This window comes from Podarcis vaucheri (genome assembly GCF_965113315.1).
Source record: "Podarcis vaucheri genome assembly, chromosome: 3".
Classification (NCBI taxonomy): Eukaryota; Metazoa; Chordata; class Lepidosauria; order Squamata; family Lacertidae; genus Podarcis; species Podarcis vaucheri.
The window spans coordinates 52,904,110-52,924,550 of record NC_138761.1 but is presented as its reverse complement, the minus strand read 5'-3'; the positions used below and the strand labels follow the sequence as shown (position 1 = coordinate 52,924,550).

General features: G+C 42.0%; 1 protein-coding gene across 1 annotated transcript in view; it reads right to left on the bottom strand.

Moving 5' to 3' along the window:
* The window catches only part of LOC309528115 (cAMP and cAMP-inhibited cGMP 3',5'-cyclic phosphodiesterase 10A-like), a 114,176-nt gene that overhangs the window by 71,028 nt on the left and 22,707 nt on the right, over positions 1-20,441 (bottom strand). The window contains exons 2-3 of the mRNA XM_082215376.1: positions 8,458-8,586; positions 3,052-3,080 (exon numbers count right to left, since the gene is read on the bottom strand). Of these exons, the coding sequence (XP_082071502.1) occupies positions 3,052-3,080; positions 8,458-8,586 (158 nt within the window). The remainder of the gene's footprint in view (positions 1-3,051; positions 3,081-8,457; positions 8,587-20,441) is intronic.

Below are 20,441 nucleotides of genomic sequence, written 5' to 3'. Positions count from 1 at the left end.
GGGCACATGTAACCAAGTCTAAATATGGCTGAATGCCAAGGAAGAAATGTGAGCAAGCACATACTGCCAAATGAGCAACTTGTCTCTCTCAAAATATATATGCATTCTCCTCCATGATATGTCTTCAATATTTTCTCACAAAGACGGCAAAACCTAAGCCTGCTTGATGGAACTATCCTATGCATAAATTTCAATGGGTGTTACTACCAGTGTATATAGGATTGCAGTCAGTTGTTGTGAATGTTTCAGCCTCACTGTTGTAATTTCCTCCAGCACAACACAGCATAGCACAACAGGTAGGAAACAATAACACTTCACTTCACAGAAGTACAATTCCCAGGATCCCCTGAAGAAGCCAGAAAGTGTAAACATTTATAGTGTCCATGTGCCCTTAAAGAGATACAGCAGCAACGCATGAGAGAACTACTAGCAACAGATGGCAATGTTTTATTGAAAGCATGCCACAGCAATCAGTGAAGTACTTCAACAGTTTTCCTAGTGCTATCTTCAGTTTGGCATAGGGGGAAAGAGCTGGAACTATAGGAAATAAAATACATGCAGCATTCAATGGCTGAATTTCACACAGCTGCATCTCAAATTACCAGCATCAGGTGGGATGTGTATTTCTTAAAATGACTGCAAAAATTACAGAAAAATAACACCTCATGTTGATATTTCTCTAACTAATCCTTAGCAGTGAACTGAGATCCACCTGTAGTCTAGAAAGCTCTGTGCTAAGATGGGAGAAATAAATAAAGAGAGGGGATTATAGCATGGTAAGAAAGGAAGGGGAAATGTCTGCAATTTCCACTCCCTGACTCATCAACCAGAAAATGCAAAAACATTCTACTTGGAAAGAGCAGAGGTGTGTTGCAAAGAAAATCTCATGAAAGTATTTTCCATTTTTGAGGGGCTGCATTTTATATTGTGATTAAGCGCATCCGTACAGTAGGACTCCTACAGCTCAGATTGACAGTGATATCATACCAGTAGAACAAAGACTGCTTGGACAAACACACTCCAGAAATTATGGCAGGACACTCTGATTTAATAAGAACTAAGAGTCTAGTTTTTCTTTTTACTGTTAGTCAGGTTTTTATGGTACACAGGGAAATGGTTTAGCTAGAAAATTTTAAGTACATTTCCATTTTAAAACTTTTAATAATTTAAGGCATTTCCATCAATGAACTACTTTTCCAAACAGTAAGATGCTTTTTATTCAGTGATTTGCTCACAATATGCATAATTTGGGAAATGGTTTACAATGTTGCAACATTTCCAGCATACCATTTCTTCTTACCAATGTTTCAAGTTGGCATTTGAAAGGAATATGTTCTGTAAATCACAACAACCAAAAATAACTTGAGCAGGTCTCAGTTCAGAAACTAATCAGACCTTTACATGGTAAAGGATCAGCACCAATTTTACCTTCACAAGGATACATAAAATCATATATAATGTAGATACCCAATTATAAGCAATTCAGGATAGCTTAATCTCTGGGTTCTGAGTTCAAGGCCAACAATAGGCAAAGAATTCCTGCCTTGCAAGTGGTTGGACTAGATGGCTCTCAAGGTCCTTTCCAATGTTACAATTTGTACAGTTCTTTGTTACAAAGTTCAGGAAGATCACTTAGGATTGGGTACCTATTTGGTGTCACTCATTCCTTAGCTAAGCCTAATAGATTCAAATGTTGCTCCATATGCAATTGCATGAGAAATCTGGAAATATTAATTCTTCTGGCTGTGATTCAGAGAGCCCTTGAATTATACACTGGCATTTCTGTATTCACAGCAGCACTCTGGAACACACAATAGCCTCATTCAAAGTTAACAAAAGCAGTGTGGATTATTTAGGGGGAAACGGCACACTACATTGCAGCCATGTGTGACATTAACCTGACATCCCTTCTACACTGCAAAATGCTCCTGGAAGGGGGTGATTTGCTGACAAGGGATTGGGAGGGGGGAAAGGAAGTTTTTAACCAGGCATGTTACCCCTGGAACTCCCCCAGCTGCTTTTGCCCCAACCTAGTGCCTGTGAAGTATGCACAGATCCAGAGTACAACGGTTTGAGCAGGGCAGTTTAAATAAATAATAATAAATTTTATTTATACCCCACCCTCCCCAGCCAGAGCCAGGCACAGGGCGGCTAACACCAGTAAAAGTACAGTAAAAACATAATAGGGGGGAAAACCAATTTAAAATACAGGTTAAAATGCAATTTAAAATGCAGCCTCATTCTAAAAGTAGCCCATAGATCAAAACCATAAGGGTCAGACTGAGTCCAAACCAAAGGCCAGGTGGAATAGCTCCGTCTTGCAGGCCCTGCAGAAAGATGTCAAGTCCCACAGGGCCCTAGTCTCTTGTGACAGAGCGTTCCACCAAGTCAGGGCCTGTAGTAGTACTGAAAAAGCCCTAGAGAAATGGTGGCTGCCTAAGCCATCCCTTACCTCATGTTCCTTCTACAATGCAAGTGATTCCCTCTTGAAAACACTTAGCAAGAGAGAACCAGCTGCCACAGCTAGAGCTAAAACAAGTATCTGAAAGGTGAGAGATGGAAATGCACACTCCGCACTCAAATAGACTAGGATCCAGCCTCCAAGGGGCCTTTTCTGCCCTCCACGCCTGCTAGCCATTCCCCCCTTCCTCAAAGGAAGGCTTTTTTGCAGGTTGGAAGGAGGGAGGAGGGAGGAAGAAGTTTTCACAATGCAAGGCAAGAGGATGGAAAGAGTGATGAAACTTAAGTAATAGGGGATTTTTGTTTTTTCAAATTCGCTTAATTTCCAGGGCAAGCTGGGGGTGGCTCACACATCCCTAATCACAGTTTCAATACATTTGGTTGCAATGTACCATGTCCTTATTTACTTCTTAAGGCTCTGAATGGTATTTTAATTGGTCTGAAAGTTGTTAGTGTGCTCACCAGCAATTTCTCTGGAGCTAATTCAATGAATGAAGTGCAACGCATCAGGAAATTCATTTCAAATCAACAGAAGGCTGCTTGGACAGTTTTATGTTCTGGGGAACAGAGACACACCTGTACGGTACTTACCCTGCTGATATGCTTAGGAGTCGAAACATCTGTAAGAAAAGGAAGCAAACAATTAGCTGCTCCTGGAAAGTTCGGGATAATTTTAATTTTCAAAAAAAAATCCAACGTTAAATAATCCTACTGCTGCTTTCAGTGTCTATTACATCACAATATATTTCGAATTGTTTTATTCCACATCCTTATTTTCAGTAGAATACTTAATTTGGGCAAGTTTTAAGAATTCAAATCTATTCAACATATTAATCTATGGCTCATATTTGCAGCTTGCACTGGGGGAAAAGTCACACTTCTATGCTCCCTGAATCTACAATCCAGACCCTTGGGCACATGTCCATCTTATGGCACCTCAATGCTGCTAAAGGCACTGGTAAGATGGTATGAAATCTGAATTGCAAATTTCCATGACACTCTTCCCTGGTGCACCCAGCCAAACAATGGGCAAGTGGAAGTTACCAGAGGCTGCAGCCCCACCAGCAGCAGGCATAGGAAACCTCCCGGTATGAGGCATTTTGGGGGAAGACATGCTGCCATCATATGACAGCAGTGGGTCTGATCCAGACTTCTTTGCTGCCCCATTCTGGGAACTGGCACAGTGAAGGGGCATTTGCTTCCCTGCCCACCTTCCGCCTAGGCCACCATGAGCGCCAGGCTAGGGGTGGTCTGGCTCTTTAACCTTCTGCCTTAAACAAGACACATGAAATATATTGGTGGAATAGAGCTGAGAAGTTTTCTGGTGCCTTCTCTAGCAACACTGCACCAACTGAGTGCTGACACAGCCTGGTCCAGAGAAGGAAGACACACGTCTAATAATTAACTCTTTATTGGCAAGAGAAGCACTTACAGCAGCTTCCACAGTGCTCCGTATACACACGCTTTTAGCCTCTAGGCAACTGTCCACAGGTCTGGCCCTATGGAGCAGGTGCAGCAACAGTGGGGCCACTCCCCTCCCCTGCCTTATATACCTTCCTTTGACAGATTGCATGCCCACAGCCTGAGATTTCTCCTGCATGGAAGTCATTGCTGCTCTTCCCTTTTCAAGCCCCTCCTGGTTCTAGGAGACAGTGGGATGGGGGAAGGTGAAGAATCTACTCATCCACACCAGAACCATCCCTTCTTCCTCCACCACATCCTGTGCACCTTCCTCCATCTCCAAATGCCCTGAGTCTCACTTCCCTGGCTCCTGCCTTGCAGGTGGTGTGACACCCCATAAACCACTGGCCCCCTCTCCTGAGTCACTCCCCTGCTCCTTTGTCTCTGCTGCACACTCTTTGGAGCCTGCCTGCCAGATTACTAACCCACCAATATATATGGAATTATGAATTTTAAAATTGAGGACATGCTCATGGGATGGGGCAATACCTAGGGGAGTTTCAAGTTGCTGTGAACTGGTGTTTTACAGACCAGCCAAAGTCTACAGATTTGGCTCAGTCACATAAGAACAAATTGTAACAGTCTCTGTGTTTTGTTTTCGATATATTGTACAATGTTTGGAAAGATTTCAAGCTGAATGCAAATGGTTGCTTTTCCTCATTAATCAATGTGATGTTCTGACTGATGTATCTTTTTTTTCCCACCTGTATGCGTTGAGGTTCCTTTATACAAAAAAAGCCAAAACAAAATAACCATGAAACAATAATCCTGCATGATTAAAAACGAGAGTAAATTCCTGTAACTTCTCTCCTCCTAATGTTAATCTGTCACAGAATATAAAATATATTGGCTCACTGGCTCACTTGGTTTCTGTGTTCTTGAGTACATTGAAAACAAACAGACTTTTGATGAACTTTGCAATGCAATCCTCAACATCTGCAGAAAAGTCAAGACTGAACAGTTCCCTCTTTTCAGACCAGCTGACAAGAGAAACAAAAGGAAATACCCCTTGGGAATTGTCTGCTAACGTCAACAAGGGTAAGGGGATCATTAGCAGTAGAAATGATAGGTTACCACATGGGAGAGAGCAGGAATCCAATGTAGAACAGATTTACGTCAAGGGAACTATTTCATTCTCTCCGAAGGAACCCTACTGTAACTACAACATACGTACATTTGTACTAAAGACGTATTTTATGCACTGTACTCTAGGGACTGAAAATATGACACCGAGCAAATATTCAAATGTCCTCTGGACAAACACGAGCACTGGAAAAATGACAAGAACATACATTCCTTTATTTCTTCAGGATATTTGAACAAATCTGTTTTGAATAATACTCTACCTTTTTCCTAAGGGCTTATCCGCACTTCCTCTTGCCCTGCTGCTTTCCCCCCAGGGAAAACCACTCTTTAGCACTCATTCAGAGCAAATGGCAATTCAGGTTCTCTCCAGATTGAGATTTGCTCTCATTTAGCACTAAAGAGTGGAAAAGGAGTGGGACAAAGGGATGAATGCTGTGCAGTAAAGATTCATGGTAGAACAGAACAGAACAGAACAGAATAGAATAACTGAGTTGGAAGAGACCCTGAGGGCCATCTAGTCCAACCTCCTGCAATGCAGGAATATGCAGCTGTCCCTTACGGGGATCGGATCTGTGACCTTGGCATTATTAGCACCACACTCTAACCAACTGAGCTATCAGCATAATAAAAAAACACTCAGTGGAGAAAATAATTAAACATGTAACTAGAAAAAAGCATGAAAATTATATTATTTCATGTGACATGTTCATTTCATCTCTGTAATACATAGAAGAAAAAGAATGCAACTCTAAAATGTTTTTCTCTTCACGCATTTCTCTGTAGCTTTTCTTCCAAATGAATTTATACCTGCCACAACTCCCTGAATTTAATGTTATATAGCAGCAACCTCTCCAATTAAGAGCTTTCACTTTACTGTAACACAGAAAGGGCAAAAGCCTTTAAAATGTTTAGGAGCAAGGAGACTCTCTATATACAGGACAATCCGAACTGTTACTTTGTGGCATGCCTGCTTTGCTCCTGCAGGCTGCTCAGCTCAACATTCAGTGATGAATTCCCTCAAGGGATCTTCTGAGGCTGTTTCATCACAGTGCTTTGTTCTATGACAATAGAGGTGTGCTCACCTCTGCAGAGAGAAAGCAGCCTTGAAGAAGCGAGGCTGTTTTATGCAGGCGGATGAGTCACCTTTGAAGGTCCAAGAGGCTCCCACCGCCCCCACTTTGTAATGAAGTTCTTGTATCAAAATTTAAGAGCAAATGTCAATAAAATGAAAACAGACATCAACGGTCTTGGCAAGCAAGTACAGAGATCACATTGACTGTGGTGAATAATATATTAAATTACACATTGTTTTTATTGCATCCCAGTAAACTCTAAAGCCGGATCTGGGTGGAATACTGGCCCCTGGGATATGAGGTCTGGTAGGATTGGGAGTGTCCATGCAGTGATCACTGTCAGAACTAGAAACTCAAAGACGCTGGGGCCAATGGGGGGCACCACTAGGACTAGCTGTGCCTGTTCCCATATCTTGTACAGAATTCTTGGTAGGATCACCACCAGAGGAAAAGCATAATGGAATCCAAGAGGCCATGGTGATATCAGAATGTCCCAGGCCTCTGCTCCTGGGTCCTGGAACCTCTAGTAGCAGTATGGGAGGCAAAGAGGTCTACATTGAAGGACCCAGGGTTCCCTGAAAGTGTCTGAACACCAATTTGTGAAGCATCCATTCCCTTGGATCCAGCCTGCTGCAACTCAGACAATTGGCCTGTGTGTTGGATGTACCAGAGATGTGTTTCAGAGAGATGCTAAAGAGATGCTTCTCTGCCCAGAACAGGAACAAAGTAGTCTCTTGTTGCAGATCTGTTTTGGTCCCTCCTTCTCTGTTTATCTAGGATTGCACACTTGTGTTGTCTGTTCTAATCAAGACATGGGGCAGGCACCCGCAGCAGAAGTACTGAATGGCTAGTTGTCCTACAGAGAGTTTGAGCCACTTGACGCTGTGTTGGAACTTGGTGGCTGTCCAGTCCACTGAAATTAACTGTCCCTCGCAATGTGCTCCCCAGTCTTGTAGGCTTGGTATCTGATGTTATGGTTCTTTGGTAGCCAAACCTTTCCAAAGGTTGGTCTCCCTGGTCCACCAGTGCATGCTCTCTTTTAAATGTGGAGGGATTGGAACATAGAGGTGATTGCTGTGGATAATCAACCATTGGTGTGGTAAGAGGAACCACTGAAGCTGTCTCACGTGCAATTGGGCCTGTGAAGTGAATTGTGAGGCCAACATGCATAGACCCAGGATACAGGCTAACAACATGATGTCCATCCTTTTGGACAATATCAATAGTTTGGCATCAGCTTTAATCTTGACTGGGGTAGAGAGAGGAAGATCTCTGGGCCTGTGTTGAAGTGGAGGATGGGCAGAAGGATAATCCTCAAAGCCCAGGAAGGAGAGGAATGACAAGCCTATGTCACAACCTGTGCTGAGCTAGTTTCCTCTGGGGCACTGAACTGGACATGCAGTGGCCAGGAAACAGCAGGGAGAACAAGGGTAACTGGTCTTACGTTGTCTCTAGAACGATGGGTCCACTTGTCCTGCTTTTCCCACCTAAACTGCTTCTGCACTACACTGGCAGTAGACTGTAGATGCTTCGTGTTTCGCAAAGCCTTATGGGGCTGCTGGGTCTCACAATCGCCCATCAGGGCTTGCTGTGAGCCCAAAGAGGCCATCTCACCCTTTAAAGGAGGGCAGAGACTTATGAGGGAACAGAGGGTCACCACACACAACTGCTGCAAGGAAGCAGTGGGTCCCAAAGGCCTGATTTTGCCTGTTCAGGAGCACTGGGCCCATCTGGGCCTTGTCAGGAGACCTTTTCTGTCATGGATTACGGGGGGGGGGGATCTTGACAAACATAGTTGTGCCTGTAAGAATCCTCTGGTACCAAAGGGATGCAATCTGTAACCAAAGCTGCAAAGGGCTGCTCTGATTTCCAGGGTGGGGGCAAGCACTGCCACAGCCACTTGCAGAGCTTCCAGGAAGCTTTCTAGCATCCTAGCTGCTGCCAAGCTCAGCCCACAGCCATGATCGGTGAAATCAGATAAAAATTGTGGCCAGGAGTAAACGCCCCAGGCAAGCTGCCTGCTTCTCCCTCTTCTGAAGAGAGGAAACAGGAAAGGGGGAAGAGAGATCTAGAATTTTTCTTTTTTTAAGAAATAAGAATAAGAATAATAGGAGGGTTAAAGAGTGAAGTGAGGAAGAATAAGCTAACCCTTCCTTGGAGGTTTTTAAGCAGAGGTTGGATGGTCATCTGTCATGGGTGCTTTAGCTGAGTTTCCTACATTGCAGGGGGTTGGACAAGATGACCCCTGGGGTCCCTTCCAACTCCACGATTCTATGATTCTATTCCTACAACTGCATGTTCAAAATTGTATGGAAATACAATTCCAGAATCAGCCCAATCATCAGGAGAATGATTCCAAAAGTTACTGAGATATTACCTTCCTCTGTGTTGTGTTTCCTTCTCAGCCATTTTTCCACTGTTTCAGCACTTACACTTTCTGACACAAATTCATCCAGTACCTGGGGATGGAGAGAAAGATAGGCCTTCACTTTTTCATCTGTCAAACCTGAAAAAGAGAACATTGCTGTTTATACTATGACTATTTTAATGAGAAATGTTATGGAAATAACAAAAAAGACAATCAGGAATGAGCTCTGTTGTGCCATGTACATCAGAATCACCTGGCCTGAAAACTTTGCAATAATTCAAAAGGTGATAACAGAAAGATATAATGGAAGCCTGCAGTCTGCAAGTAACAAATTGCATGAAAGTCCACTAACTCAGTGTTTTTCAACCTTTTTTGGGCAAAGGCACACTTGTTTCATGAAAAAAATCACGAGGCACACCACCACTGTGTGCAGAGAGGGAGATGTCAGAGCCCCGCTGCTCTCTATGGGGAATCGGATGAGAGCAGACCGCCTGTCCGCTCTCATCCGATCCCATCCGATCTGATCCCCACCCAGGATGGATGGAAAATAGGGTAGACACAGTCCAGCGCCCACCTAGTGGGCAAAAATTTTACTTTTTAAAAAAAAAAATCTTTCGAATTTTTCAATTTTTCCCACGGCACACCAGGCAACATCTCGCGGCACACTAGTGTGACGCGGAACAGTGGTTGAAAAACACTGCACTAACTAACCACTATGAAATCAACCCATGAGCAGAAAGCTAAAGGTAGGCAAACAGTTGCTGAGCCACTGGCAAATGAAAACCAATGTGTAAATATGAAGGACCAAGTGTCTGGAGGACCTTGAGAGTGAGCCAAGTAGACAAGTAACTAAATGGATTTTTTTAAACAATTAATTAAAGCAACAACTTTAATTAATGTAAACATGCATTAATTAGTGTGTGTTTTGTTAAAGTAGAAACAGACTTTTGAGGAAACATTGCACTGAGTTGACAAAGCAACACTTCAGTGATTTCAGATACATGAGTCTGAACAAGTTTCAGATGGCACATGAAAAATCGGGAGGGGGGTGGATCTAAAAATAAAGATTACCAGACATTTGCTATATTTCGAAAAGTGAAGATCAGGACACAAGGTGTTAAGCTTCCGATAAGGGTTGCCAAATTTTCCCACACATTTAAGCAATTTCTGCCCGGACACTGTTTCCAACTGCTATGTTCCAGTTATGTCCAAGAAATTCCGGACGTATGGCAGCCCTATTCCCACCCCACCTCACCTGTGTGTGTGCTATCCATTGATATAGATCTAAGAAGCAATAGTGGATGCACATGGGTTGAAAGCAATACACAAGTCTCTACTGCTAAGTGGGGGGCAGGGGAAGCAAAGAGCGAAGAAATTGCCATTGCCAGATAGCACTGTGTGATAGCAACTGAATGATGGCGTGTACTAGGACTCCTCTCAGCAGCACAGTGCAAGGTCATGACCTGGAGAGTACCCTATTCATCTCATAAAACAAAACAAAATAGGAGCTATTTCCAAATATATTTCTTCTTCCAAAGAAAAGCATACGCATACGAATAGAGACAAGTATGCACACACACACACACACACACACAAGCAGAGTAGTTAAGATTTGGATATAACCACAGACCTCAAGTTATTGCACTGAAAGGAAAGAGAAAGTGGAATCTTATAAAGGAGGTATTGTGATGATTTTTTTTCAAAGGAAAGGAATTGTACTTAATGAAAATATACCATGTCCCACTGCAATGTCACCAGATTCACTCCATTGGAATTACAATTGGCAAAAACAAATAAAGCCTGCAAACGGTACACATGTAGTTGGCTACTTAAGCAGACATGGCCCAATTCTGAGCTTGAACCGTTGTTGCTCTTCAATGGTTCAAATGTGACTTTCCCACAAGTTCCAAAAATGAAACAGGGCAACAAATCTCTGCCAGCATAATTCAAGCTTGACCTAGCCTCACACATCTTCTAGTCATTACACAAAGACAGAGGTGCTAGTTCCAACAGTATTTATTCCCAGAGAAAAATGGCCAAAAAGCTCCCTTCATAAGTTTCAAACACAAGGCAAAAATCTTGCATGCGAGTACTGACAAACCTCCTAAAGCTGGTCCACCTGTTTTGTGTGTCACGGTTCATCCCTGCTTGATTGTTGATATTGTTGAACCACAGCTCCCATCATCCATGACCACTGGTCATGATGACTGTGGCTGATGGGAGTTGTAGTCCCAACAACATCTGAAGCATACCAAACTTAAAGAAATTGGTACTAAACAAGTTTGTATTAGGAATGTTTCTTGCCTGCTTTGAATAGACAAACCAGCAAGTATGTCTGTCTTTCATGCCTGCAACTTGTACAGCAGGAATGGGAAATCTCCAGATGTTTTGAGGCTATTGCTCCCATCATACTGGCCAAACTGTGAGTTAGCATCCTACAGCATCAGGAAAGCTGCAAGTTCCCTATCCCTGTTCTACAGCATGAAAATAAAGACTCTCACTTTAAAGATAACGAGCGGGTAACAGCGGCAAACAATAGCACAGTTCTGAGAGTACTGAAGTAATCAAATACACAAATAAACTGAAAGCAATAATAATAGCCTGACAGACATGGTAGAATTTTAAACAGAAAATGTTAACATACATGACAGAATGTCATTATTCATGACAGAGTCATTTCTGTGTCCTCACTTACCCTTACTTAAAGCCCATTGATGTCCATGGTCCTGTTTATGCATAATAAGGCAGTATCACAGTCACTGAGACTAAAACAAGTATCTTCAAAACACTGTACTAGAAAAACAACAGCTTACATTTAATAATTTTTAAAAAACAGCTCTGGTCGCCTCATAACTTTGAGTATAGCATGCAAGGTTTTCCTGATCTTACAAGTTTTTCATTGCAAAAATCCATTTCCTATCTTCACGTTGCAAGAGCAATACGATACAAATATTTTTCAAAGGTGTGTCGGAAACAAGTGCAGCAAATTGCCTAGAGGGAGTAAGTTGCATGTTTTCACAAACAGAAAACACACTGAATACAAAAGTGATAATTAGTTCTGCTGGGGACAGAACTAATTAGAATAACTCCTTAACTACTGCTTCTCACTGTGAATGCGTGGATAAGAAACATTTGTTTTAGCACAAATAATAAAAAATTATTCCTTCATCATCGTTATTTCTACAATAATAATATTTTTATGTAATGCTTCTAAAGCATTCAAAACACTTCATATACACTCATAATCCTTATAACAACTGACTGTAAAGTCAGTATTATTCTTATGGGGGTATTGTGGCTGAGAGATGTACCTTATTTATGCATTGCTCATGTGTAGTACAACTGGGTGTCAGGGGACTCAGCTACACAGCTGCAAATAAAATGTTTTAAATGTGTTGTAAAGTGCAATATACAAATGTGACACAAGATGGTGACAGTGAGCTATGCCAAATTCAATGTATTTTTCAAAACTTTTTTAAAAAAAGCATTTTCACAGCACTGTTTATATGTGTGTAGATTCCATCCTGAAGTAACATCTAGGCACAAGGAGCGTCTAGCAACTCTGCCATTCTATTCAGACAATTGCTCACAATGCATGTTTGTTTACTTTTAAAAATCCAAAGTCAGGAGTAAGACTAAAGGTGCGGCCCCACTCTGGTCTGTGAACATGGCCTGTAAGCAAGTTACACGTGTGCAGAGATACATGGTCTGCCTAATGCTACCTACCTAGTGAGCTTTGAATTATAGACTTACCAGCTCACAGTGCCTTTTATCAGCTTTGGGTCATAAACCTCACACTTAACTAGGTAGAGATAGCCTTGCCAGTTATCCATGTTCTTGCTACCTTCTTGTTAATATTTTATTACAATGCGCTTTGTGTGGAGCTGGCTTCAAAAACAGTCTAGAATTTTTTGTCAGTCCAAAATAGGGTGGCAGGCTTGTTAACTGGGACTGGGCGATCTGACATTACTCCTGCCCTCCGAGAGTTGCCTCCCAGTGTTTCTTGGCTCAGTTCATGGGGCTGGTTAAGTCCTGCATCATTTGCTGATAGATCACCTCCTCCCACATATAGCTACGCAGACAATGAGGTCACCTCTGAAGGCCCTTCTCCAGGTGCCCTCACCAAAGAAGGTGAAGCAGTTGGCTATCAGGAAGAAGGCTTTGTTGGCTATAACACCCTGATGATGGAATGTCCTCTTCAGAGAAGCTCCCTTGGTGCCCACTATATCCTTTTTGATATGAGGACATTCTTATTTCCCCAGAATTCTAAGCAGATTTTTAATGGCTCTTTAGCAGCATTTAATGGATGAAATTCAACATGGCACTAAGAGGGTTTTTTCATCAATGCATGCATTTCTGCTTGTCAGACAGAACCATGTCTCCTCTGCACCCCCACATTGTTCTGTTGGTTCTCCTGACCCTCCAGAGCAGATTTTCTTCTGGGAGGGAACATTGGGGGGGGGAGCTCTTGTGCACTAGCTGGAGTCCTTCTGCTGGCTTTCACCAACACGCCAGGTTAGTTGAATCCAGTCAAATGTTTTTGCTTTTAGATCTGTTGCACTGGTTGAGAATTCTATTGGATTGTTTTATTCTTATGGTGCCTAATACTTTTCAATGCCACATTCTGCATTTTAAAATTTCTAAATTGTATTTTTAGAATATTTTAACTGATCATTGTCAGATGGCCAGGGAAACTTTGGTTATGGAGCAGAATATAAATGTAAGTGAAATCTCTTCTGCTTTTAAGTTATAGCCAAAGCATGTGTATACCACCGTTTAATATTCCTGCTGAATGATGGAATCTAGTGCTAAGAACACCCAGGATTGCTTCAAGAGAGTTTGTTTTATTTATTTATTGTTTTATTCAAGAGAGTTTGTTTTATTGTTTCCAGGGAGATTAGAAGACATTGGGTGTTTACTGAGCATTCATTCTGATTAGCTCGCAGGGAGGTTAGGTGACATTACACCAAGCAGATGTTGTCCCACTTTCCAGGTTCTATGTCCTGTCACTTTCCTTCTTGCAAAAGTCTGGTGCCAGGACTGGTTGGTTGGGCAAGAGCTCCAAACCAACTTTAATTATGCAACCTGAACTGGCCAATTGGATCCCACCCAAAAATAGAGACAAACTGGAAGTGCACAGCATCATAAAACACAGTCCTGTTTACATTGCATATAGATGCAAGTAGCACAATCCATAGGTTCACCCAGCTCTTATGTTCACAGAGAACCCCTGGGTACGTTAGAGCACAATAGATCAAGATGCATTACTGTAAATCATTTTTAAAAAATGAATTTTGTAGAACTATGAATATATGAGTTTCTAAAAACCAATGTTAGAATCAAATATCCACAACTGTACTAATCCTAACCTGCACCCCACCCCCAAGCACTGCCTGTTAATAGTCTTACTTCAGAGTCTAGACTGATTGCAAGGCTGTGACCTTAAATTGGCCTTTACATTCTGGGAAAGCTTTTCCCACCCTGAAGTGGGAAACCACATGAGGCTCCAATACAGTTTTTTTTAAAAAAATTATCCACTATGAGACAGGATGGTACATCCCAAAGAACTAAATAATGTCCTGCATATCCTGGGAACAGGAATTTCCTACCCTGTGAATTCCTGTTTCAGCATGCAAAAGGGGGGATTCTGCAGTTTATTGGGATGACAGAAAGACTAGCCATGCCTTTGTGGTCCATGCAAGAGGAGTGAATCATAACAGAATACCTTCCTGCCTCTTATCAAGACAAAATCCACAGGTAAGAAATCCCTTTTCATAGTGATTTTTTAAGGCATCCATGGCATGTGTGTACACTGCTTCATTTGGATTAGAAGCTAATCCCATTAAATGAATCCCTTCTTTGTTCAAAACATCAGAATTCAACAGTAATTTTATAATATCCTTTTCAAGTCAGACTTTTTTAAAAAATAAAATAAAATAAAGAATCACAATCCATTTAAGTGAAGAATGCACAGCACAAAAAAAGCCCTAAGCAGCAGTGGCGTAGCGTGGGTTCTCAGCACCCGGGGCAAGGCAAGTAATTTGCGCCCCCTAACCCGTGGATTTTAGCACTCGAGTCTCTTCCGCGCCCCCCCCCCAGATGTTGCGCCAGGTGCGGCAGGCCCACGCTACGCCACTGCTCCCACCACAAGTCTTCAGGACAGCCATCCGAAGGCTGGCGCGGGCAGAAGGTCTCTCCGCCCCACTGCCAGCCTTCGGAGGAGGTCCGAGGACAGTGGGGTTCCTGCTTCCTCGAGGAGGGCCGGCCAAACGCGCGCCCCCAAATGTTGCGCCCGGTGCGGCCGGCACCCCTGGCACCCCCCACGCTACGCCACTGCTAAGCAGTACCTAACAGTTGTGCTTGGACAAAATCTGTCAACCACTAATAAACAGAATGTGTTTTAGTGGAAACAAATTGAAAGTATCATTTTCAGTTACAGAGAATACAGTGGTACCTCGCAAGACGAATGCCTCGCAAGACAAAAAACTCGCTAGACGAAAGGGTTTTTTGTTTTTTGAGCTGCTTCACAAGACAATTTTCCCTATGGGCTTGCTTCGCAAGACAGAAACGTCTTGCAAGTTTGTTTCCTTTTTCTTAACACCGCTAATACAGTTGTGACTTGACTTCGAGGAGCAACTCATAGAACGCAGTGTGGTAGCCTTTTTTGAGGTTTTTAAAGACTTTGGTGATTTTTGAAGCTTTTCCAAAACTTTCCTGACACCGTGCTTCGCGAGACGAAAAAAATCGCAAGACGACAAAACTCGCGGAACGAATTAATTTCGTCTTGCGAGGCACCACTGTATAATTGATTTATTCTCCTATCGAATCCAAGCTTTGTTTTCCCACCAAAAAGCCCTTATACCAGGCATAGGCAAACTGGGCCCTCCAGATGTTTTGGGACTACAACTCCCATCATCCATGACCGCTGGTCCTGTTAGCTAGGGATGATGGGAGTTGTAGTCCCAAAACATCTGGAGGACTGAGTTTGCCTATGCCTGCCTTATACCTTCTCCAACTGCCCATGCGGAGTACAGGTAACTCGCATCTTACACTTGTTTTATTTACACGATTGAGCACTGCGTGGTTGGTGGAGGAAATAAATAAATAAATGGAGGGGGAGGAAACCCAGTCTCCGTTTATCTATTTCCCCCATCCCACATGCGCAAAGTTGTGATCACAGTTTACCCGGCTTTGGGAAGATGCTGCAAGGGCTCTGTCAGCATTTCAGAGGCCTCACACAGCCCTTCCAAAGCTGGGTAAACAGGGCATCAGGCGCAAGGGCTCTGGCAGGGTCATAGACTTCTCCCTTCTCTTTCCCAAAGCTGAGCAAGCACATACTAGGCTTTGGGCAAGGAGGAAGGAGGACTCTAAGACCTTGGCAGAGCCCTACCTTCCCAAAACCAGATAGGCAGTCCTGCACACTGCACAGGAGCCAGTTCCAGGGGTTCATGGCTTTATGCTTTTTTGCATACAAACATGGACCCCTGGAACCAAACCCTTGTGCAAGATGTGAGTTACCTGTAGCAGAGAGGGTATTCAGGGACTGGAGAGACCTCAAGTTCTGAAAGGGTGAGCAGCATATAGTCTTAAAACCCATTTTAAAAATAAACCTTTGTCACATGCTACCTTGATATAGATCTTTTATCTACTACCCAAAAGGCAATACTATCTCACAACCGCTTTTCCCATTTGTTAGGTTTCCTTTTACCTGCTTTCAATCTTTGCATTCCCACTATTTTCAAAGGGAAATAAGGAAGTACAGTAAATAAGAGCAAGGCAAGGGAAACCTTTAATTAAGAGGCATGATTAGAAAGAAGATGGATACTTCTACCCAAGAAAATGTTTCATCTGTTAACGATAATCTAAGCCTTCAAAACCAACATTTTTTTTCTGTGATAACTATTATTACATGTAATCTATGGGCTAAATTACAAAGTTCAGCCTTAATTATGATCACTCTGCATAAGCATTAGGAGAAGCAGACCTCAGGTTTTTATGGATTGTTCCCTGCTTAGACTAAAGAAAACCAGCGGCTTCCTTCAGCACAACTGCAACAAAATTATCATTTGAACTTCTTCTAAATTCATTTGACAGCAATTTCAGATTTATAAATCAGATATATTAGCTCCCTCTATTCATTGGTTTGCTGTTACTGAAGAAGATTGACAGGAAACCACATGCAATAAAGTTTCATGCTCAATTGTGCATATCCAAATATTAGCCCACAAAAACTTTCAAAGGCACCATTTACTGCTCTCTGCCCATGAGCACTCCATACACAGAACACTAAAATATAGTGGTACCTCTAGTTACGAACTTAATTTGTTCTGGAGATCCATTCTTAACCTGAAACTGTTCTTAACTAGAGGCATGCTTTTGCTAATGGGGCCTCTTGCTGCCACTGCGCCACTGGCACACGATTTCCGTTCTCATCCTGGGGCAAAGTTCTCAACTCGAGGTAACTCTTCCAGGTTAGCGGAGTTTGTAACCTGAAGCGTTTGTAATCTGAGGCATTTGTAACTCGAGGTACCACTGTATTAACATTAGTTATTTTAAAAAGTTCATGATCTAAGATTTTTGCTGTTTTGATATTCCCCCATTTCCCGCCAGTGGACATTACTGACTTTTTAATCAGTTAGCACAGGATTAATTATTTTAATTTCCCACCCTCGCATCCCAAATACAGTTTTAATCAGTTTCAAACCATAATGTTCTCTTCTATTTATGTGATCTAGTGCCGTCTCATTTGCTAAGCTCATATAAACTGAGCAAAATGAAACCCAAGGCCATTAAATTGATGCACCCTGTGAGAACATATAGAACACTTAGGTTACAAAATAAAGTTATTTAACACGCTAGACGACAAAGGAAAAATAATCCTACTTTAAAAATCACTAATTAAATTCTTCACTAAAATATTTTGTAAGTTAATCGTTCCAGGAAAAAACAAAAACCAACGTAGCATTACATTAATGAGCTCAATTTACAAAGATTTTTTACCAATACAAGGGGCTCACTGAACATCAAGGATGTTACATTTCTTCTGATGTAGTACGATTGCATCTTGCACAGGAGTTACATTCCGAGGATGGTGCACATATACAGTGGTACCTCGGGTTACATACGCTTCAGGTTACAGACTCCACTAACCCAGAAATAGTACCTCAGGTTAAGAACTTTGCTTCAGGATGAGAACAGAAATTGTGCAGCAGCAGCAGCAGGAGACCCCATTAGCTAAAGTGGTGCTTCAGGTTAAGAACAGTTTCAGGTTAAGAACGGACCTCCGGAACGAATTAAGTACTTAACCCGAGGTGCCACTGTACAAAAACCTGTATGCCAGAACCCCCTTGCATGACCATCCTTAACTTTCAAGCAAGGCAGAGCTGATGAAACATATAGGCATAGGAGCCCCTCAACAGTAGATTAAGCCTGCCAGTCCAAGGAATGGTATCCAACCAACTTGTTCCATCAGCACAAAGATTCCACATTAAGGATATTATCCCACATGCCATCAGTTATATTCAAGAGTGTCCAACTCACTTTAGTGATTTCATACATGAGCTAAATCAGGGATTGCTAACTTATGGTCTGCAGGATGAATTTGATTCCCCAGGTGATTCTGGATGGCAAACAAAGCCTCTCAGTAATTTGGCTGCATTTTCTGAAAAAGGGTTTTGTTTTTTAACAACAGGTGGCACTGTTGTCCTCACACTGTTTTGGAGAGATCTTCAACAGTCTGACAGCAGAGCTTCTTACCTTTTCAAAAGAGTCCCTCCTCCTTCTGCTGCAGCACCATTCTTAGATCTAAGAAACAGAAGAGCATCCCTCTGTTTCCTATCTCAAAACCTTGGTGATGATGATGTGCCAGAGGCAGAAGGGGTTCTGTGTGTATGTCAATATGTGCATGTGCATGTGTGTCCGTGTTCATCTGTCCCCCCCCCCCCGAGGTTGAGTGTGCATGTGCACATATAAATTGGGCTCAGGTTGGCACGTGCTTCTCAGAGAGGTGGCAAATCCTCACTGTGGCCTTTGAGCCAAAATAATGTTTAGTCGCCCCTGAGCTAATGACTGCAGCCTAGGTATGTAATAGCTAGATATGAATGCAAATTCAGTTCATTATTTAAGGAATGGGCACACTAGAAACTTTCAAATCATGGTTCAGCTATGGACTACAGAATCTTTTAATGGGTTGCTGAAGTTTTTAAATTACTGATGGCCATGCAACTCTGAAAGAGGAACACACATAAATATGGCAAGAAGCAGCAAATACAATGAAACCTCAGTTATATTTATGCAGTTGCAAACATAATTAGGCCATATTTGCATGGAATCATCACTGCATCCACTAGATGTGGCACTTAAGAGCTGAATAGCATCAGTAATTATGGATGATTTTAAAACTCCAAGTAGACCTGCTGAAATCACCTGCTGAAATCAATATGCTTATGTTACTTAAGTTCATCCATTTTAGCAGCTCAACTCTGAGTATGGGTAATGCCAAATATCACAATACTGTATTAAATTTTAAAGCTAATACTAATAGAAGGACACTGACAAACTGGAACGTGTCCAAAGGAGGGCAACCAAAATGGTCAAAGGCCTGGAAACGATGCCTTATGAGGAACGGGTAAGGGAGCTGGGCATGTTTAGCCTGGAGAAGAGGAGGTTAAGGGGTGATATGATAGCCATGTTCAAATATATAAAAGGATGTCACATAGAGGAGGGAGAAAGGTTGTTTTCTGCTGCTCCAGAGAAGCGGACACGGAGCAATGGATCCAAAGTACAAGAAAGAAGATTCTACCTAAACATTAGGAAGAACTTCCTGACAGTAAGAGCTGTTCGACAGTGGAATTTGCTGCCAAGGAGTGTGGTGGAGTCTCCTTCTTGTGGTCTCTTCCAACTCTGTGATTCTATGATTCTATGATTCTACCTTTCAGTGAAGACAGCTGTTACTCAAATAAAACCAGTATTTTATTTATTTTTAAAAGATATTTATTAAAATTTTCAAGATATTACAAAAAGAAAAAAGAAAAAGAAAAAAAATAAAAAACAGTTAAAAACAACTCAATCTTTCCATTACTTATTTTCCATTAGCTTGTTTCCCGGACCTCCTCGCGCCTCCCTTTTTTGTATTCCAGTTCAGTTTGTTAGTTCAGCAAATCCTTCCCCTCTTTATTTATCCTAATCTTTAATCTTAAAATATTGTGACATTTAATTTATACCTATTAGTAATCCATTTTTCATATTCCCTTATAGTATTACAGCTAAAAACCACTTAATTTCTATCCAACATCATTCTAACATTCATTAATTTTACAATATTTCTGTAAATAGTCTTTAAACTTTTTCCAATCTTCTTCCACCGTCAAATAAAACCAGTATTATCACTCTTCCCTCACATAATAGCTGAAATATCACCTTTCTCACTGATACAGGCTAGCATTCATGTTAATGTTAGATTTTGGCAGATCATGACTGCTTAGAACAGCATAAAAAAGGATACACAGAATTTCTAACATAAAATAAAAAATGGACCTGGAGAAGTGCGTGCACAGTACCTGCTCATGCACTTACAAGGGGCTCCCCTTGCCAATACAAGATCAGCACCATCTATGTTGGCAGCTTTTATCTCCAGTTGAGAGGGAAGGTGAGGGAATAGGCAGAATCTGGCACCTACAACCCACTGCACCTACCTAACCTGAGTACTGAGTGTAAGTCAACAGCTTTTTAGATCCAGAACTGCTTTCTGCACAAGGGTCATATGAGTGTGCATTACACTTGAAACAGTGTGGTAATAATGCATAGCACAGAACTCCCTGCAAAGCACATATGGGTTCCATGCAGCCCTCACATGCTTTCCCTGCAGGCAGCTGTGGGTTCAATCCATGCCATTCAAGCTGTGCCTGAAAAGGAAACGTGTTCCTTTGTATTCCTGACTTGAATTCAAAGAGAAAATCAGGAACAATCCACCCTAAATCTTCTTTCCTTTTTAG